At 40.7% G+C, this 22,915-nt stretch overlaps 1 protein-coding gene across 1 annotated transcript in view; it reads left to right on the forward strand.

Moving 5' to 3' along the window:
• rragd (ras-related GTP binding D) overlaps nt 1-22,915 on the forward strand; it is a 38,538-nt gene that overhangs the window by 3,588 nt on the left and 12,035 nt on the right. The window contains exons 4-6 of the mRNA XM_020487697.2: nt 197-396; nt 1,140-1,254; nt 21,550-21,692. Coding sequence (XP_020343286.1) covers nt 197-396; nt 1,140-1,254; nt 21,550-21,692 — 458 coding nt within the window. The remainder of the gene's footprint in view (nt 1-196; nt 397-1,139; nt 1,255-21,549; nt 21,693-22,915) is intronic.

Genomic DNA, 22,915 nt, shown 5'->3' on the forward strand with positions numbered 1-22,915 from the left:
CGGATGCCCAGACATCGCTCACGTTGTCAACGAGACGAGATTTGGAAGGATGGACTCAAGCGACTACTAGGAGTGTAATACTAACCATATAAGGCGCTATAAATGCATTAATTACACACAGGCTGTTCATAGAAAGTGCCAACTTCCCTCTGTTATAACAGTAACTGTCCATCCTGTCCCCAATGTCTGTCTCTAGGATGACTATGTGGAGGCGCTGAGTCGGCTCCACCTCACAGTAACCAGGGCCTACAAGGTCAACCCAGAAATCAACTTTGAGGTGTTTATCCACAAGGTGGATGGGCTGTCGGACGACGCTAAGATCGAGAAGCAGAGGGACATACACAAACGGGCCAATGACGACCTGGCTGACGCTGGCTTGGAGAAGATACATCTAAGGTAATACCACAGATAGAACAATGAGCCAGACATTTCACCAGATGTATAAATGTGAAGCATCCGGTTGGCATTTCCACAAACTACCAAATATAAGAAGCTCAGTGGCCGGCAGTGGGAGAAGACGGAGCTAGATGGGTTTTGTGCGACATTCTTTACATTTTCTCATCAATTAAACATTTGATCTCCATACAGTTTTCTGTTTCCAAAACTAAAATCTGTACCATAGTGAACTGCATTTTAAAAATGTTTACCCTTTGCCAAAGTTTCTAAAATTGCGTTGTTTAGAACAAGTACAAGGGCGTATTTAGTTATTGGTCACGTGTACGTCACAGAGTAGGTGTTCCCTAATGGAAATAAATGCTAGAACGCACCAATTGGATTTTACTAGCTCGTACTTGGCTCTGCCCACGTCCTTGCTTGTTCTGCACACTATGATTTACTCCCAGTGGAAACGACAGTCTATCTTGGGTTAGTTATAAAAATCTTTGGTAATACCGTTAGCGGCCATTTTGTAAGATGGCTGCCACGTCCCCCAAGGGCTAGAGGTGTTTTCAAATGAAGCTACCATAATGTGGATTACTAGTGTGTGGCCAGAGTGTTCTCTCCAAGCTACATTACCTACATTTTGTTCACATTCATTTTTGCTATGCACTTGTGAGTAGATCCAGTCTAACTGCTGCTGTATGTGGTTACAGTTATACCCAATTGAAAGGAACTGACTGTTTTCCCCTTTGACTCTTCAGTCTTTACCTGACCAGCATCTATGACCACTCCATATTTGAGGCCTTCAGCAAAGTGGTGCAGAAACTCATCCCTCAGCTGCCCACTCTGGAGAACTTGCTCAATATCTTCATATCTGTGAGTACACTCAACCTTCCTCAGTTAGCTTGATATCTGTGAGTATGTTACACGCCTCGGACTGAGACGGGTCAGCAGATAATAAGGATAGAATGATGAGACGCAGAAACGTTAGTGGTGTTCAGTAGTAGGCATTCTACAATGTTTAAAAAAATATGTTAATATTCTTGTTGTCAAAATCAATTCCACACTACAATTGCATTGTAGTATTACGTTGTTATATTTCCATATTTCAGTATCAAAAATAAAGTAACAAAACCTCTCGCCATACATCTACACATTCAAACACATTCACATATTACCTTTCACTAATGGCCAAACCAATAGTGCATATAATCTGAGGCTATTCAATCAGTAGTATTTAGCATCTAGCAACAAAATCTATTTGGCATGTAAAACCATCAAATTGTACCATAAGAGGCTACATTACATTATATAACTTACTGTACTAGCAGTATCAATTTTCAAAAGCTACAAATGACTGGAGGCCTGTGCGAAACAATGCTACAACCATGACCTTTTAAACCATTAACACGTAAGCTAACAATAGCTGAAACCCACTAGCCTAAAGCTAGCTAGCGCTTAGCAAAGCTACATTTGGTTAGCATAAAGCTAACAAACTGTTAAACTGTTTTTTTTATTTATTTTTTTTGACAAATATCAACACTTTAACACATTGTATCATCACATTGCATATTTACATATACAATTGAAGTCGGAAGTTTACATACACTTAGGTTGGAGTCATTTAAAACTAGTTTTTCAACCATTCCACAAATTCCTTGATAGTAACTATAGTTTTGGCAAGTCGGTTAGGACATCTACTTTGTGCATGACACAAGTCATTTTTCCAACAATTGTTTACAGACAGATTATTTCACTGTATCACAATTCCAGTGGGTCAGAAGTTTCCATACACTAAGTTGACTGTGCCTTTAAACAGATTGGAAAATTCCAGAAAATTATGTCATGGCTTTAGAAGCTTCTGATAGGCTAATTGACATCATTTGAGTCAATTGGAGGTGTACCTGTGGATGTATTTCAAGGTCTACCTTCAAACTCAGTGCCTCTTTGCTTGACATCATTGTAAAATCAAAAGAAATCAGCCAAGACCTCAGAAGAAAATTGTAGGCCTCCACAAGTCTGGTTCATCCTTGGGAGCAATTTCCAAACAGCTGAAGGTACCACGTTCATCTGTACAAACAATAGTATGCAAGTATAAACACCATGGGACCACGCAGCCGTCATACCGCTCAGGAAGGAGACGCGTTCTGTCTCCTAGAGATGAACGTGCTTTGGTGCGAAACGTGCAAATCAATCCCAGAACAACAGCAAAGGATCTTGTGAAGATGCTGGAGGAAACAGGTACAACAGTATCTATATCCACAGTAAAACAAGTTCTATATCAACATAACCTGAAAGGCCGCTCAGCAAGGAAGAAGCCACTGCTCCAAAACCTCCATTAAAAAAGCCAGACTAAGGTTTACAACTGCACATGGGGACAAAGATCAGACTTTTTGGAAAAATGTCCACTGGTCTGATGAAACAAAAAGAGAACTGTTTGGCCATAATGACCATTGTTATGTTTGGAGGGAAAAGGGGAAGGCTTGCAAGCCGAAGAACACCATCGCAACCGTGAAGCACGGGGGTGGCAGCATCATGTTGTGGGGGTGCTTTGCTGCAGGAGGCACTTCACAAAATTCATTGCATCATGAAGCAGGAAAATTATGTGGATATATTGAAGCAACATCTCAAGACATCAGCCAGAAAGTTAAAGCTTGGTCGCAAATGGGTCTTCCAAGTGGACAATGACACCAAGCATACTTTCAAATTTGTCTTAAGGACAACAAAGTCAAGGTATTGGAGTGGCCATCACAAAGCCCTGACCTCAATCCTATAGAACATTTGTGGGCAGAACTGAAAAAGCGTGTGGGAGCAAGGAGGTCTACAAACCTAACTCAGTTACATCAGCTCTGTCAGGAGGAATGGGCCAAAATTCCCCCAACTTTTTGTGGGAAGCTTGTGGAAGGCTACCTGAAACACTTGACCCAAGTTACACAATTTAAAGGCAATGCTACCAAATACCAATTGAGAGTATGTAAACTTCTGACCCACTGGGAATGTGATGAAAGAAATAAAAGCTGAAATAAATAATTGTCTCTACTATTTTTCTGCCATTTCACATTCTTAAAATAAAGTGGTGATCCTAACTGACCTAAGACAGGGAATTTTTACTCTGATTAAATGTCAGGAATTTAAATGTTTAAATGTATTTGCTAAGGTGTATTTTAACTTCTGACTTCAACTGTATTTCCTGAACTAAACTGAGCCTTCGTTCATAGAAAATAAAACAAATAGGAGCTAAAAGTACAAAACGTTTGTGTGCCATCTTAATCCCTACATGTAAATCATTAGCAACCTAGCCAACCTACTTACAATGGGGAACATACCAACACGTTTTTCCGCTCGATTAAAACTCCCTCCAATTGCCTTAAAACGTCACCAAACTCACGGACTATGTAAGTAACCATGTTACCTCAATATTTTGAGAGTCATCTTGCACTTTTGCACATTACATACCATAGAATGATAAGACGGAGAAACGTTAGTGGTGTTCAGTAGTAGGCATTCTACAAGTTTGAAAGAGAAACCTCCAAGATCTCACTAACGCTCCCATTTGACGTCACCGCTCCCCATAGTGGCAGTACTCGTGCACATTCATTTACATGCAAATACCTAGGACGCCTAAAAAATGATGCAAGGGATGGCCCAATAAAATAACAAATGAAAATAAAACATCAAAAATATGACCAGACATATTTGTTTGTCACAAGCACACTACTACTGTGCTGTTTAAAGTCGCAGTTTAAAGAAAAGTTTCTCCTGGCCGATAGACTTTCAGGGTGAGAACCATCCAACCGTAAGTTGTCAATATACTGAACCTACCCTTTAATATTTTTCTATGTGTGAATGCACAGAACTGTCCTCATGACACCTCTAGAGTGATTGAGTGAGTGAGTAATAGGGTATATTTCAGACAAATGGCACCCTATTCCTAGTGCACTTCGAACATGGCCGATAGAGACCAAACAGGCTGGTTGTTTGGGCAGAAGTGCTTTGACAAGGCCTGAGCAAATAAAGCAGAGGCCCATCTCTATTGTAATTTGGTCAATTTTGTGCTCAGCTGAATGTGAGTGATAGCATGGCACTTACAAAGCCAAGGGTCGTGTGTTTGTTTCCCGCTGGGGCCTACAAAAAATGTATGCATGCGTGACTGTAAGTCGCTGTGAATGAAAGCGTCTGCTAAATGGCATATATTGTTGTTGTTATTAATATTATGATATTATTATTATTATTATTATTATTGCTGAATCAAATGGTTTATTATGAACACTTTGAATTTCATCCAGAAGGTGGCAGTAATAGGTAAGAATGGCAGGGGTTTGTAGAAAGAGGCATGATCCCATTATACTGTGTAGAGAGACGATTGAAAACAGAATACATCAATCAGTTCATTTATTGTATATACATAAATTAATTTACTGATTTTTGTTTTCATTGGATGTTCATTTGTGAACAAGCTGCACAGAAAAATTAACATCATGAGAGATATTGGTGAGTCATACCCTCGCCTTCAGTTTATAACTACAGACATGAGAAAACAACTTTCTATGATTTAAATCATTATTCATATCACGGGTACACAAACGTTTCTTAGAAAAATAGATTTAAAATGGTTTTCATGCTTAGTGTGGAAGATTAGGGCAGCAAACGCCTCTCTCTGCTTTTGTGCCTTCAGTGTAATCAGCAAAGCGTTTGTAGTATCTTGTTAGTCTGTGTATGTTAATAAGTACAGTACATGAGAAACCATTAATCTCTTAATGGACATTACATTAGCAACGTGCATGCCACGCCCACCTGAGGATCTGTCCTTTTCAGCCATTTCCTGTGTTAGAGGGGTTCAAATGCACTTTCCACTTAAATCTCGCTGGATTGCTTTCATTTTAATCCTGTGACTCTTTCATACTCTTGCTTGTGGCTGTCGTTTTCCCCCGTTAACGTTACACTGTTTGTGATGACCTGTCAAATACCCTGGTAATGGCTGAAAATGGGCTCAATACATTGTCTTGAATACATCTTACCGTTGAATCAAAAACAACGCTAAAGTTTCTTTGGGGATATAATGCACCATCTCGACACTTACATCACAAGAAAGAGAAGAAAGATAACTTTATTTTGATGGGTGTTCATTTTTTTGTGTAATTGAAAAAGTAATAATTTAATACAGTTGAAATGTTTACAAATGAGATGCGCTGAAATGAAAGCAACTTCCGAAAATGAGCATTCAGATTATAGTGATATTGTCTCTGATTTCGCAAACAATGTAAAGCAGGGGTTCCCAAACTTTTTTTGGCCCACTACCCCATTTGGATATCACATTTCTTTCCCAACCCCACCATGTAAATATATTTTTTTGTAATCAATGGCCAATGTTGACTTTTTTTATTTGGGCTGTGACAGTCTATTACAAATCAGTCAGACAGTATTTTTTTGACAGTATTTCAAACTGAAGACTATGGTTTGAAGTAACTGAAATGCATCCGAAAGGTATTCAGAAGAGCATCAGGCAGTAAGTTCAGAAGAGCATCAGGTAATAATGTTGTATGATCTTCTGTGTAGACATTTTTCCCCCAGTCTGGTATTGTCCACTCGGTTCTAACGGCTTGTGGGCATAGTAGAGGTAAACAGTACGTACATACATAGATGTTCTTATCTTTCAGTGATGGAGTCATAATAGTTTGTAGCTTAAACCATTCAAAAGCTAGAGCTAGAGTAGGAAGAAAACAGAAACCACTCTATTTATTACAACCGCACTTGGGCGCGACCCCAAGTTTGGGAAACCATGATGTAAAGTATGTTTAGATAGGCGTAATCTCCACCCAAGCATGTTGATTTTCAATCTGAGGGTATCCTGCTATTGACACACTTGTTGAACATGACAACAACATTAATTAATGAGGCAGTCTAGACAGTGCAGGTGAGTGCAGGAAGGGAGGGTAGATAGAGCAAGCCCTCTTCCACCCCTTTATGTTAATGTGTTCATGTATGCAAATAGAGCCGGTGTATTTATTCAATTTAGGTACATAATTAAATTTGTATTTTAACTCAAAATATATTTTCTAAATATCTGATACAATAAGAAAATGTATATGTGCCTTCAGAAAGTATTTACACCACTTGGCTTTTTCCACATTTTGTTGTGATACAATACATTTAATTGTAATTTTTGGTCAACAATCTACACAAAATACTCTGTCAAAGTGGAAGAAAAATGCTAACATTTATGAAAAATGTATGAAAAAAAACAAACACATTTTGACTAGAAAAAAATCTTGATTGACCAAGTCATCCTGTTCTTTTGACCAATCGATTGGTATAAACGTATTTTTCCATATATAGACACTCACACAATGTCTTTGAATGAAATCAACTACGTATGCTCTGAGCTTGTCTGATGCTTTAAGCGAAGTGATTGAAAGAGGCTGATGGTCACTGTGTTAAAATGAATGACAGCGAGTACCTATGTGACTGGCGTACTTTGACTCGCTCTTCCACCTACTGCAGCGAAAAGGCACCACAGTTTATTGTGGTTGTTTATTGTGCTGTCTGTGCTGATGCTGCAACCTTATTTCAGCCATTTAGTTTCTTACTTGTTTCTGACTGAAAAGTTCTGTTACCGAAATCACTCATTTGTTTAGGAAACACATTCCCTATTCCCTCAACCCTTTCTCTATTTACGTGAAACATGTAAGCATCACATGCATGTGACCAATTGATCGTCCTTGAGATATTTCTACAACTTGAATGGAGTCCATCTGTGGTCAATTTAATTGATTGGACAAGATTTGGAAAGGCACACACCTGTCTATATAAGGTCCCACAGTTGACAGTGCATGTCAGAGCAAAAACCAAGCCATGAGGTCAAAGGAATTGTCCGTAGAGCTCCGAGACAGGATTGTGTCGAGGCACAGATCTGGGGAAGGGTACCAAAACATTTCTGCAGCATTGAAGGTCCCCAAGAACACAATTGGCCTCCATCATTCTTAAATGGAAGAAGTTTAGAACCACCAAGACTCCTAGAGCTGGCCGTCTGGCCAAACTGAGCAATCGGGGGAGAAGGGCCTTGGTCAGGGAGGTGACCAATAACCCGATGGCCACTCTGACAGAGCTCCATAGTTCCTCTTTGGAGATGGGAAAACATTATAGAAAGACAACCATCTCGTTAGCACTCCACCAATCAAAGCTTTAAGTGCAAGATTCTCTGGTCTGATGAAACCAAGATTGAACTCTTTGGCCTGCGTGCTAAGCGTCACGTCTGGAGGAAACCTGGCACCAGTGAATCATGGTGGTGGCAACATCATGCTGTGGGGATATGTTTCAGCGGCAGGGACTAGGGGACTATTCAGGATAGGGGAAAGATGAACGGAGCAAAGTACAGAGAGATCTTTGATGAAAACCTGCTCCAGAGTGCTCAGGACCTCAGACTGGGGCAAAGGTTCACCTTCCAACAGGTCAACAACCCTAAACACACAGCCAAGACAACACACAAATACAAGTTCAATCTGTACTTCAATGCACATCTGGTGTGCATTATAAAAACAGAGGAAGAAAGAGGTGGCGAGAGAGGTGTGAGAGTGTAAAAGACAGAATGGGAAAGTGGTAAGAACAGAGGAGCATGGAATACAGCACATGATTCATTAATTACAGTGCTACATAACTTAATATTCTCTCAGTTCATCACAGTTACATAATAGTGTCTCTAGCGGTGTCTCCTAACCAGCCTTGGGCCCCCAGTTGGCCCGAAGGTTATCTGAAGAGCTGGTGAGATGGCAATGACGGGACTGGGGGTTGGCATCCTCTCTCACATCAAAACATACCTGAAGACAAGAGACAGATGGAGAAATAAATGGCATGATTAAGCCCTTGTGTTTTTTTTATTCTAACACTGTCAGTCATCATAATCATCAGGAGGTGAAATGCAAAACTGACCTTGGATCATGAACTCTGGCACTGCTACATCTCTATCTGTATTTCAATGTAAAGCATCTCTTTAATAGTACTTCCTGTTGACCTGACCAAGTGACCTCTCACCGCTGATCAAGCTGTGCCCTCTATGTAGCCAGTTCGGATGCGGGAGGGGTTTCACAGATGATGCGGGAGGGGTTTCACAGATGATATAACCTAAAACAGGTGTGCCCAACCTTTGATGTGAGATGTACCTTTTAATTTGCCAGCCTGATGAGATATACCAGTCTCTAAACCTAAACCAACCAACAAAATGTATGAAACGCAACACACCACTGAGTATGGACCTGCCGCTGTAATACTTATTTGATGTGGACTAATAACATGTCTTCCACAAATAAGTGCAACTAGTTTAATTTCCTACCTTAGTGTGACTTTTGGCATTGTGTGGAGGCAAGTAGTTTTTCATAGTCATCAGTCAAAGTAGATCTGTACTTGGACTGTATTATTTTCATGTGAGAAAATGCAGACTCACAGAGGTAGGTTGATCCACCAAGGGCTGATAAGTTGAGAACACATCTTATGTTGGGATACTTCTCGTCTAGCAGTAGCTCCCAGAACTCTTCTTTCATTTCAGTGGTTGCCCTGGATTTCCGCTGAATGTCATTTTGAAGGGGGAGAATTTCAGTTTCTGCTATAGTGAGTGGTGTCCAACTGAAAAAGGTATCCCATTTTTGGAGGCAATGACTTCCACATTTATGTCTGTGCCAAACGGAAAGCACATATAAGTGGCAATAGGCTCAAGTGATGCAAAGTCAGTGAAACGACTGTCATACTCAGATAAGATTCTCTGGACTTGCTCCACGTTACGTGCACTGTCAAGCTGTGCTGTATCTGAATGCATGTGTTGAAAGAAGTGCAGTTACGTTGCAGTTTTTTTAGTGTTCACAGAGCTGATCATGTCGATTACATGTTTGCCTTTTCCTTGCAGTTCTACATTCAATTCATTTAGCATATAAATTAGGTCAGTGAGAAAAGCTCAATTCAGGAGCCTCTTTGTGTCCTCTAGCTGTGCATATTCTGCATGTTTGACCTTGAGAAACTCCTTGATTTCAGGCAACAACTCCCTGAATCTCCCTAAAAATATACCTGAGTTCAGCCAGTGCACATCCGTGTGCAGCAGCAGGTCTGTGTGTTCCGCTTCAGTCTCTTCTAAGTGAGCTCGAAATAGCCTCCGCTGTAGGCTTCTTGCTCGAATAGAACACACAATTTTCATCGCAAGCTCCATCACCTCTTTCATGTTTAACATCTTCCAGCACAAGGCTTGCTGATTAATTACGCAGTGATAACTAAGAAGGTCAGGGAAAGAATCATCTTGTTTGCACAGTGCAACGAACCCACTAATGCGGCCTAACATAGTGGGTGCCCCATCGGTAGTAATGAAGACAAGCTTACAAAAGGGCCGTTGGAATTTGTTTGCAAACTCCATAAAAGCTTGAAAAATATCTTCACCCCTTGTTTTCTTTTACCTAGGCAAGTCAGTTAAGAACAAATTCTTATTTACAATGATGGCCTACCGGGGAACAGTGGGTTAACTGCCTTGTTCAGGGGCAGAATGACAGATTTTTACCTTGTCAGCTCGGGGATTTGATCCAGAAACCTTTCAGTTACTGGCCCAACGCTCTAACCACTAGGCTACCTGCCGCTCCTTGTATGTCCTTTCAGTGGCAAAATGGTGAGTAGTTCCTCCTTTGTACTCATGTTGTCAATGAAAATGCATAACTGTGCCATATCTACCATATCTGTGGACTCGTCAAACTGGAGGGAATAACACTGGCAGTTGTCAATATCCTTCTTCAGTTGATCCTCGAGGTTCTCTGCTATTCCCTCACATCTTCTTGTCGCTGTATTTCTGGACAACTGAATGTCATTGATGGCAGCCATCATTTTAGGCTTATTCTTAAAATCCCCAAACAGCGAGTCTGCAGCCTCAATAAATGCTTCATTGATCATCTCCCCATCTTGGAAGGACTTTTTTATGTTTAGCATATACGCGACTCACACGATAAGATGCTATGGTTGCCGCCTTCCCTTTGGTCACGGGCCGTGTGAAAATTGACTGCTGCGCTGCCAGTTGATTTTTTTTGTTCTTGTACCTTTCTTCTTCGTAATTCAGTCTTTGCTGGAAAATCTCTTTCCTGGGCTTTGTGTGTGGTTTATAATGTAATACTATGTTACCTTTCTTTGGGATAGCGATGCTATTATGGCAGATTTTATTTTACCTTTATTTAACTAGGCATGTCAGTTAAGAACAAATTATTTTTTTCAATGACGGCCTAGGAACAGTGGGTTAACTGCCTGTTCAGGGGCAGAACGACATATTTGTACCTTGTCAGCTCGGGGGTTTGAACTTGCAACCTTCCAGTTACTAGTCCAACTCTCTAACCACTAGGCTACCCGGCACACATTTTGAGTTTGATTTGACAAAAAAGTAATCCTCCTCCCATTCCTTGTGGAAATTATACGTTTTCAGTTTTTTTTGTATCCTTCCCTTCACTAATTATTGCTGCTGTTGACTACACAATTTAAGAACAACTTAAGAACTGATCTAGCTACAAAGTTAGCTAGCTAGCTACCTGCCTGGCATCACCGTGACCTCGACTTGAAGTTGGCGGGCGGCATCTGACCGCGCCAACTAGTCAATAAGTGGGCAGGGACTGGTCTTATTTTATGTAAATCACGTGACTTTTCAGACATGGCTGTGAATGGAGGACTGTCGAACGTTAAAACAGAAAGAGATTATAGGCATTGATATGTGTGGCTGAATTTTAGTAGATGTATTATCATCTCACGATCAACTGGCAAGCACTCCGCGATTGACCAGTAGATCGCAATCGACTGGTTGGGCAACCCTGATCTAGAGGATTTAGGGAGCAGGTGGGAGAGTGATGAAGTGAAGGAGAGAGACTGTTATTGAGAAAACAAGTTAGTTAAAAAGACAGTGTTCAACAGGAATCTGTGTGTGGCCTCACCTGGTGTCCACACTAAGTGGCTGCAGAATACTTTATGCTGAAAAACATGCACAGACACACAAGGACAAACAATATAGCGTAGTTATATAAATAATGAAGTGTCTTACTATTCTCCATGGTTGGTCCTCCTGTTTATTCTTTGAAGGTGGAAGGAGCTGCAGTTATACACCAGAGACACAATCCATCAATCAGATTGATACACAAGTGTGTACAGTAGGTGTGGGTTATAGGGTGTCTAATTGTTTCAATATACAAAAGTAAAAAATAGCGATAAAATTAATCACTTACCTTTGATGATCTTCATATGGTTGTTTTTAGTCATAATAATCAATAATATTTCAACCGGACAATTGTTTCATCAATATAAAAGAAAAACAAGAAAGGCATGCTCTCGGTCGAGTGTAGAAAACAGGTCTGGGGACTTTCCACTATCCACTGACTCAGAGTGGTCTTACTCCCTCATTTTTCAGAATACAAGCCTGAAACAATTTCTAAAGACGGTTGACATCTAGTGGAAGCCGTAGGAAGTGCAATCTGAGTACTAAGTCATTGGATACTGTATAGGCAGTCAATGGAAAATTACAAACATAAAAAAAATCCCACTTCCTGGATGGATTTTTCTCAGGTTTTCACCTGCCATATCAGTTCTGTTATACTCACAGACATTATTTGAACAGTTTTTGGAAACTTTAGTGTTTCCTATATGCATATCCTAGCTTCTGGAGGTGAAAATAGTGCCCCCTACCCTAGTGAGGTTTAATTGAAATGCATTCCAGGTGACGACCTCATGAAGCTGGTTGAGAGAATGCCAAGAGTGTGCAAAGCTGTCATCAAGGTAAAGGGTGGATACTTTGAAGAATCTCAAATATAAAATTATTCCATGTGTTATTGTGTCCATAGTGTTGATGTCTTCACTATTATTCTACAATGTAGAAAATAGTAAAAAAAATAAAGAAAAACCTTTGAATGAGTAGTTGTGACCAAACCTTTGACAGGTACTGTAGCTAAGTGTCAGGACCCGGTGTGAGAAACAGTCACTTAGCAAACTGAGCCACTAATAGTCGGCAGAACCCAGAAGATGAGGCAGACACAGCAGCACTTGAGACAGTGTTTTAATAAAGTAAAAAGGAAAGTACTTCATGCAAAAATATAAATCCACAACGTCAAAAGTAATTCCAAGAGAAAAAGGTAATCCTCCAAGTGAAAAGGTAAATCCACAAGGTGGTAGGTACAGGAGGAAAAAAGCCTCAAAAGATAATCAAAAATAAATAAACGAGAACAAAAACAAAGTACCACAAGCGAGTCCAACTGGAGTAACAAATGTTCACAGCATCGCATCACAGAGCAAAGATCTGAGGAAAACTAAGGGTTTAAATACATTCAAGGGAAACGAGGCACAGGTGCAAATAATAACTGGAAACAAGGGAAAACAAAAGGGTCAAAAAAGCACAATGGGGGCATCTAGTGGCCAAAACCGGAACAATCCTGGCCAAATCCTGACACTAAGTAAATGGAAGAATACTCTTACTCTTAAGAGCCTTTGGTTGTGCATAGTGTAGTCGTTTGTGTTGCCATTGAACAGCATCCTCTTCAAAGAAGTAGGAGGTGAAGGCCTCCGGCACATGGATTGCCTCTCTTGCTGCGTTGTTGACCACCCTCCTTGAAACATCCTGCAGAGCAGCAGACTTCTCCTCTGGCACACAGCGGCGAGCTGCAGATCCCCTCCTGGTCGTCATGTCCATCCTCATGAAGTTATGCAGAACACAGGTAGCCTTCACATGCCTGAATTCCCCAGAGGGAGTCCCAGATGGTCCTGGTCACCCCAACCTTGCAGTGCCCTACACAGTAACGGAAGGCAATCATTTTGAAGGAATCTCCAGTTACAAGGTATCTGTAGGAATATGGAAGACAATGTATTTATTAGACTTTTACATCACCAGGTCATTGTTGATTACTAAAGTATAATATCCCTTATAACGAATCATGATAACATTGGATTGATAGAGGCATGTGCACAGACATGTGCATGTGTAACATGTGACAACGGCAGGATCATGTCAAGGATAGCATCACACATGAATACATAAATAACACTTGAAGCTTGATGATGACTTGATCATTTGAATCAGCTGTGCAGTGCTAAGGCAAAAACAAAACTGTGCACCTCTGAGTCCCCAGGACTGAGAACCACTGCTCTTCATTGGGACCTCTTCATCTGCAGACAGGCTTTCACAGCTCTCTGTGTCTGAGGACAGAAAACATCACAGGAAACAGACTTCATTATACTTAAATAATACAGCACTGAATATTATGTTACTTTTATCTCCATCCTCATTTCTATGTGCTGGAACTACACAAGTACCTGCCCTATACTCTCTCACTTTGACAGTTGGGGCTGCTATCCTTTCACCCTCCTCCATGGCTGTTAGCTAGCTACCTACAAATGCATTTAGAGTTAGTTTTTTACAATGATAACTACATCAAGATAGTTAGCTAATATGAAGTTAGGTAGATGGTGACATTTAATTAACTTCCTGTAGCTAACAATACTTTATGTAAAGTTGGCTAGATAGCTAACGAGCTACGTTAGCAGCTCATTTGAGTTAGCCTGTAGCACTGTAATAAATGCATGAAATGGAGAATGGATTAAACTATTCACCTATTTAATAACCAGAACTTCATACAAACTTGCTGTGCTGAATTCTTGACGCACAATCTAACGTGCTGCTGCTATATGCTGCCAGCACACCCACAAGCGAGCCACTCTGGGCGGCTGGAGCAGCAAGCTGCAATTTACCACGTACTAATGTACACGTACGATTAGGCTATTGATTATAGGACTAATTAAGTTGGTTTCCTCTGTCCTCAATTTTCTTAGACAATTAGGTTAAGGCTAGGGCTGTTTCCTTTTCTCTGCTGCTGCCTCTGCCGCATTGTTCTCAATCCCAATATGCTGGTTAATTTTGCTATTATACACATAGCGACATAGGGAAAGGCACCAATTTTAGGGCACAGTGAAGATTATGTTTCAGAACCACGGACAGGGACCGTATCCAACGCGGGAGAAAGCACATTTGTTCTAAAATAATATTAGATGTATTAGTGTTGCACCATTATCTTTACATAATATAACCATATACAATTTCAGTTTCACATTTCTTAGTGATGGACTGTGCCATCCCTGTGGCCTCTGCAATGGATTAGTCCACTGAGACAGGCGTGAATCAGACAGGTGTCTTGTGCACCGTGAAAAAATAAATTGCGACTGCTCGACTAAAGAAATTTCGGTCGACCAACAGCTTGTCGACCAAACAGTCGACTAAATGGGGTCAGCCCTAATAAGTATTCACACCCCTGGGTCACTACTTTGTAGAAGCACCTTTCGCAGCGATGACAGCTGTGAGTCTTTCTTGGTAAGTCTCTAAGATCTTTCCACACCTGGATTGTGCAACATTTTCCCATTATTCTTTTCAAAATTCTTCAAGCTCTGTCAAATTGGTTGGTGATTATTGTTAGACAACCATTTTCAGGTCTTGATTTTCAAGTAGATTTAAGTTAAAACTGTAACTCGACCACTCAGGAACATTCACTGTCTTCTTGGTAAGCCACTCCAGTGTAGATTTGGCCTTGTGTTTTCAATTATTGTCCTGAAGAAATATTAATTAATCTCCCAGTGTGTGGTGGAAAGCAGACTGAACCAGGTTTTCCTCTAGGATTTTGCCTGCGCTTAGCTCCATTCCGTTTATTTTTTATCCTGAAAAACCTAACGATTATAAACACACCTAGCATAGCATGATGCATAGCATGATGCAGCCACCATTATGCTTGAAAATATGGAGAGTGGTACTCAGTAATGTGTTGTATTGGATTTGACCCAAACATAACACTGTGTGTTCAGGACATAAAGTTAATTACTTTGCCCCATTTTTTGCAGTATTACTTTACTGCCTTGTTGCAAACAGGATGCATGTTTTGGAATATTTGTATTCTGTACAGGCTTCCTTTTTTTCACTCTGTCAATTAGGTTAGTAATGTGGAGTAACGAAGCTAACATATGGAATTGTTTTAAGATGGTCATACCATGGTCATGCCATGAATTTTAAGGCCCCTTTAGGTATATACAGTTGAAGTCGGAAATTTACATACACTTAGTTTGGAGTCATTAAAACTCGTTTTTCAACCGCTCCACAAATTTCTTGTTAACAAACTATAGTTTTGGCAAGTCGGTTAGGATATCTACTTTGTGCATGATACATTTGATTTGCACTTTTCGCACCAAAGTATGTTAATCTTTAGGAGACAGAGTGCATCTCCTTCCTGAGCGGTATGATGGCTGCGTGGTCCCATGGTGTTTATACTTGCGTACTATTGTTTGTACCTTCAGGTACCTTTTTGTACCTTCAGGTGTTTGGAAATGTGATATATATCTATCTATATATATATATTTCACATTTATATATTACATTTACATAAGTATTCAGACCCTTTACTCAGTACTTTGAAGCACCTTTGGCAGCAATTACAGCCTCGAGTCTTCTTGGGTATGACGCTACGAACTTGGCACACCTGTATTTGGGGAGTTTCTCCCATTCTTATCTGCAGAACCTCTCAGGCTCTGTCAGGTTGGATGGGGAGCGCAGCTCTTTTCAGGTCTCTCCAAAGCTGTTTGATCAGGTTCAAGTCCGGGCTCTGGCTGGGCCACTCAAGGACATTCAGAGACTTGTCCTGAAGCCACTCCTGCGATGTCTTGGCTGTGTGCTTACGGTCATTGTACTGTTGGAAGGTGAACATTTGCCCAAGTATGAGACCCTGAGCGCTCTGGAGCAGGATTTCATCATGGATCTCTCTGTACTTTGCTCCGTTCATCTTTCCCTTGACCCTGACTAGTCTCACAGTCCCTGCCGCTGAAAAACATCCCCACAGCATGATGCTGCCACCACCGTGCTTCACCGCAGGGATGGTTTCCTCCAGACGTGACACTTGGCATTCAGGCCAAAGAGTTCAATCTTTGTTTCATAAGACCAGAGAATCTTGTTTCTCATGGTCTGAGAGTCCTTTAGGTGCCCTTTGGCAAACTCCAAGTGGACTGTCATGTTCCTTTTACTGAGGATCTGCGTGCCGGGTTATGATTTTTATATGCACATTTTTGTGGAACGGTTTCATTTCCTTTATATCTCAAAATAGTATCATGTGGTTAATCAAAATTCTAAAAGTAACTTATATTTGCCAACTTTGTAAAAATAGCCTACATAAAGCCGAGAAATAAAAACATTGCCGGCTGCAGATAGAAAATTTCCTGATTTCAAATAAATATCCTATAAATCACATTGGCTACGCATGGCTTGTCTGAAAGGAACTTGAAACATTCTATCAACTATTACCTTGGGTACAGTCTGAAGATTGTTCTAGAAAACTTGCAACATTGTATAACATTTTCTGGGCCCTCAGTTTCCTGCTCCAATGAGCTCCAGACAGACATAGCTGTAGGCTATTTGCACAAGGGATAAGAAGTAATCAGGTAGGCTTAATATATGACGTTTCCACCGGATCAGAGCATGACATTTTTTTCCCCCTTCACGCTGAGCTGTTATTGAAAGATTTTTCAAATAGGCTACGTTGAGGAACTATTGTCATTTTCAATGGATGCTAAAACAGACTTTGTTTACTTTCTGTTTGAGGTGAAGAAAAAAATCACTTTGAGAATTTCCACACTGGTAGTGGGTATAGCCCATATTTCTATAGCCCATAGAAATGCATTGAATAACATATTCATAAATTGCTAAATACAGACAGTAAAAAAAAATTGTGAGGATTTAAAAAAAAAAGTTTGTTCTATGTCTAGGAGATATAAGAAAGATCAGGAAATATTTTTGTTATTTTGGACACATATTTATCCCCTTAATTTGTTGCCAAAAAACTACCTCCATACTTCCATGAATTTGGTTACCTTAAGACGAGTCCCGTGACACTTGTAGGTCGTCTTTTCATCTTTCCATAGAGTGGTCATATAATTTTTTTGTAGGCCAAACCGTTCAGACGTGACAGATGTTTTTGTGAGTAGACCAAATTTTGGGCTGTTTCATAGTCTGACAACACCACTGTAGCTCAGCCACCTTCCACCGTAGATGCTGAAAGCCGAAATAGGCGGATGCGGCGGATTGAGACGGATATCTCTAGCTTAAACTGACAGATTTTGATGGGGATTTTTTTAAATGTTACTTCGATTGATGCACTGGTGCGTCAATAAAGTCTTAAGGATTAAACTCTGTAACTGTTTTACATTCACCATTGTCCCTATCTTTGCAGTAAATGGGTGTATTTATTCACCACCCAAAGTGTAATTTATAACTTCACCATGCTCAAAGAGATATTTAATGTGTGCTTTTTAAAATTTGTACCTATCTACAAATAAGTGCCCTTCTCTGCGAGGCATTGGAAAACCTACCTGTTCTTTGTGGTTGAATCTGTGTCTGAAATTCACTGCTTTACTAAGGGACCTTACATATAATTATATGTATGGGGTACAGAGATCAGGTTGTCATTCAAAAATAATGCAACTTATTATGTGACTTGTTGAGCACATTTTTACTCCTGAACTTATTTAGGCTTGCCATAACAAGGGGGTTGAATACTTATTGACTCAAGACATTTAAGCTTTTCATTTTTATTTAATTTGTAAAAAAAAGAAGGAAGAAAGACATAATTCCGCGTTGACATTATGGGGTATTGCGTATAGGCCAGTGATGGAAAAACTCTCAAATTGAATCAATTTTAAATTCAGACTGGAACACAACAAAATGTGGAGAAAGTCAAGGGGTGTGTATACTGTACTTTCTGAAGGCACTGTATATGAAAATGCCCTATTCTTATTGTGACACCTGGAGGACACATTTGGGTTTACTTGTAGTATGGTATGGGGTTATGGGTAAAGATGGCACTCTAGTTAATTGGACCTTGTTAAGGTTTTTTTCCTCCTCTTCGTCTGAAGAGGAGTTGTAGCAGGGTTCGGACCAAAATGCAGCGTGGTTATTTCGATACATCTGTAATAAAGATAATAACGAAAAAACCAAACCAAACCAGCCCTATGTGGTGCAAACAAACACAGAGACAGGAACAATCACCCACAAAACCCAACACAAAACAGGCTACCTAAATATGGTTCCCAATCAGAGACAATGACTAACACCTGCCTCTGATTGAGAACCATATCAGGCCCAAACACAGACACAGACAAACAAGACATCCAACATAGAATGCCCACTCAGATCACACCCTGACCAACCAAAACATAGAACATACAAAGCAAACTATGGTCAGGGTGTGACAGACCTGGTGATAATGTATGTAAGATGCCTTTAGACCAACCGTTTTCTGATTTTACATTTGTTCTATAATATAAAATGGCAAGGCCAAAGACAAAGCAATGCATATAAAATAACTAAACAGGTACCAATTAACTAAGAATAAAATATTTAATGTTTACTCTCTTGACTCTGAGGATGTGCTTTGATGTTTTGCCCCCATGTGCTTTTTTGTTGTTGTGACATTCTATTTGGAATATTCACAAATACAAATGTACGGTAATCTATTGTATTCAGTTTATACAGCATGTTACTGTTGATCATACAGTATCATTTACGTTGAGAAGTACATTATATTTTGTTACAGTAGCTGGCTATTAATACAGAATTTCTTCACATTTGAAAAATGTATTTACTTACTTGAATAGGTTCTCCCAATAATGGGCCATCTTCAAGATATTTTCAATGGTAGCTGAGCACAGCCACGTGGACAGGATGAATGGAGGCAAGGAAAAAAGCGTTTGTCACCAGAGAGGTTTAGAACATGTTGTGCTGTTTGACTTGATCAGTGTAATCCACTTTCCGTTTTAATAAATGTACATCGCAGTCTGTCGGCCACACTTGATAACTTAAAAACTAGCATAGTAACAGTTACCTGGTAATGCACATAACATAACAGCTCTCCTTCTACGGGTGTGTGGGGGGGAGAGTTCTTGAAATGTAACATCCAATCATAATCTTGCCAGAGGACTATTCAAACCGTTTTTGCAATACAACATTCTCCAGACCTCCAAGGGAGGCGTCATTTTGGAGGTATGGCAACGCGAGACTAGGGTATGCCTGACATCAGCAAAGACTGGGGTGTTTTTCAGGATAAAAAGAAGCGGGATGGAGCTAAGAACAGGCAAAATCCTAGAGGGAAACCTGCTTCAGTCTGCTTTACCTCAGACTCTGGGAGTGGAATTCCCCTTTCAGCAGGACAATAACCTACAACACAAGGTCAAATCTACACTGGAGTTGCTTACCAAGAAGACTGTGAATGTTCCTGAGTGACAGTTTTGACTTACAGTACATCTGCTTGAAAATCTATGGCAAGACTTGAACATTTATGTTTAGCCGTGATACCCAACACTTTGATAGAGCTTGAAGATTTTTGAAAAGAATAATCTTCAAATATTGCACAATCCAGGTGTGCAAAGCTCTTAGGGACTTACCCAAGAAGACTCACGGCTGTAATCACTGCCAAAGGCGATTCTAACATGTATTGACTCAGGGGTGAATGCTTATCTAATTAAGGTATATTCGTGTTTTTTTTTTCATACATTTTAGGGGTTGGGTAGATTGTTGACAAAAAAAATGACAATTGACTACATTTTAAACCCACTTTGTAAGACAATAAAAAGTGAATAAATCCAAGGGTGGCTGAATACTTATGATTGGCACTGCACGGTATGTCTGAAGATTGAAGTTACTCTATGTGCGTAAATCTACATTTACAATGCCAATTTAATTCATTTAGCAGACACAGAGAGACATACAGTCAGTGCATTCAACTAAGTTAGTAAAAAATAACCACATATCAGCGTCAGTCCAAGTAGACTTCTTCAAAATAGTGGAATCAGTGCCCAGAAGAAAAACAAAACAAGTGAGTGCAAGAAAGACAAGTATGTTAGGATTAGTCCCAGAGTGATGTAGACCTGTAAAACCAGATGAGTGGACTAGCCAATCAATTGCATCAACTGGTCATCAAAGTAGGAGGGAGAAGAGAGAATACCTGTCATTCAGTGTCAACACAGATCATACAGAAGTCACTTTACCTCATCAAACGTCAGTAATCTCTTGCTGCCCATAGATTAGTAATGTATCTAAAATACATTATCGACATATGGAAAGAAGGTTCAAAAGCCACATGGGACATATATATTTTTGGGGGGATTTTAGTTAATGGGAAGAATGTCTGAAAACCTTGGCTTTGGGGCTTTATTTCCAAGCTTTCAAGTGAGTGCTCTTTCATTCTCTCGCTCTCTCAATTCAATTCAAAAGGCTTTATTGGCATGGGAAACATATGTTTACATTGCCAAAGCACGTGAAATAGATAATAAACAAAAGTGAAATAAACAAGCCTCTCTATCTCTCGCTCTTTCTCTCTGCCTCTCTCCCTCTGCTTATGTAAATTGTTTCCAGTGATCTAATATTCACAGAGGAGAGGGAGACCCAGATGACTGTGTTAGTGCTATATCTTCAAAGTGTAGACTCTGTTGGAGTCCTTTTCCCACCACCGACCCCTAGTGCTCTGGAGTTCTTGGTTCCGTCCTGAATGGCACCCTATTCTTTATCAACTGCACTACTTTTGAATGGGCCCTAGTCAAAAGTAGTGCACTATAAAGGTAATAGGGGGCTATTTAGGACGTAATCCTTTTCATATCCCTGGTTGGTGCTCGGTGCTCTCTACTTTCTCTTCTTTGATTTACTTAACTTTGGTCCTCCCTGCCCCCCTCTGCCCCCCTGGCGAGCATACACCATGGCTCTCAACCTCACTCGTTAGTTCCTCTACAGGGCTTTTTGGTCTTGCCAAAATATATCCCTCCCTGCTGTTTTGAGTTCTTAGAAAGTAGAGCATCTCCAGTTTAGTTTTTGCCCCGTCCTTGCTTTCTTTTTCCCCTGTGTGAGGTAGTCAAGTGTCAAATGTCGGAGAGAAAACACACCAGAATGATGAACTGTTAAAAAGCAGCGGGTGGCTGCAGTGTTTTACGGATCACCTGCTGGGTGGCGGCGAACTGTGGCAGTTCAACATGTAGAATCGTCAGGAAATTGATGGATGATATTCTAGCAGGAGACGATAGCGTGCCCACCTGCTGCTTCTAATCGCTCTGGTGTATTTGCTCTATTATGTGTTTTCCAAGTGTAGCGTGTCATCTCTCTCCGTGTACTTTCAGAACTCGGGCATAGAGAAGGCCTTTCTGTTTGACGTGGTCAGTAAGATCTACATCGCCACAGACAGCAGTCCGGTGGACATGCAGACCTACGAGCTGTGCTGCGACATGATCGATGTGGTCATAGACATCTCCTGCATCTACGGGTGAGTTGAAAGTTGCGTGGAGGTACTGTGTCGGCAAAAACCAACACATTTCTGTTGTATTCTGAGTATAATGGACCAACAAAGATGTTATTGACTTGAGTCTCACAGTCACAATCAGACCTTCACACCAGGCAGGGCCCTTCAGTTCTAGTCCTGGGGACCCACAGGCTGTGCAGGGTTTTGTTCCAGCCCAGTTCTGGTAATAAAATTGTCATTTAGCAAATGCTTTGCCCTCAGAACAGAGTCTGTGTGAATCCTGTTCTTCATACTCACTGTGTCTCTGTTCAATTTCACTCCAGCTGAGACACTAATTAGATCCTAATCTGAGTTCCCAGTCTGTTTTAGTAGATAGTTATTCTCTTTCACACACACACACACACACACACACACACACACACACACACAAATGAAGAAATGATGAGTACAAGCACACCTTCATCTACGTTATTCCTCTCACGAATAGCTGCATTCGCAGTTGAAATTTATATTCTCTAAATCTAGCCTTTATTGATATTGGGGAAAATCAAAAAACATTTACTTTCACTTCAAAGTCGTTTAGCAGACATTCTTATCCAGAGTGACTGAAGGTTAGTGGATTAAATGAGGGCAGTTAAGACAACCACATCACAGTCATTGCAAGTAAAAAACAAACACATATTTGCACTCTGAGTTTATTTACATAGAGAGTTCATATGGTAATGTAGGTGGTGCTAAACACGGAAGGCACACAAGTGTATCCTTTTGAGTTGAGCCTTTTAAGCACGGTGTGGTGCACTCAAGAGTGCTGCTTTGCTTTGCAAACACCTCTCTTATCTTTCCACCTGGCTGCCTGTCAGGGAGCTCTATTGCATCAAAACCTGACAAACACAGCAGGTGATCCTCCGTTTTATGTCTCCTCAGTCTTCACCCTAGCCCTGAACACACCCACGCGCGCGCGCGCACACACACACACACACACACACACACACACACACACACACACACACACACACACACACACACACTGTCCTGCCATGTCCTGTCCTCCTGTTCTGGACATCAGGCTGATGGTAGAACCTTCCTCGTAGCCATGAGAGGACGGTAGTAAACAAGCCAGCCGTGGTAAGCCATGTGGTAACGTTAGCTCCCTCTGGGTTCGTTGACCCAATATGAACCAGGTCTGATGTGCCTTCGTTGGGCTGCTGTGCCCTGGCAGGGAGGCTGCTGCTGGGGCTGGGGATATA

The sequence above is a fragment of the Oncorhynchus kisutch genome, linkage group LG7 (assembly GCF_002021735.2).
Source record: "Oncorhynchus kisutch isolate 150728-3 linkage group LG7, Okis_V2, whole genome shotgun sequence".
Taxonomy (NCBI): Eukaryota; Metazoa; Chordata; class Actinopteri; order Salmoniformes; family Salmonidae; genus Oncorhynchus; species Oncorhynchus kisutch.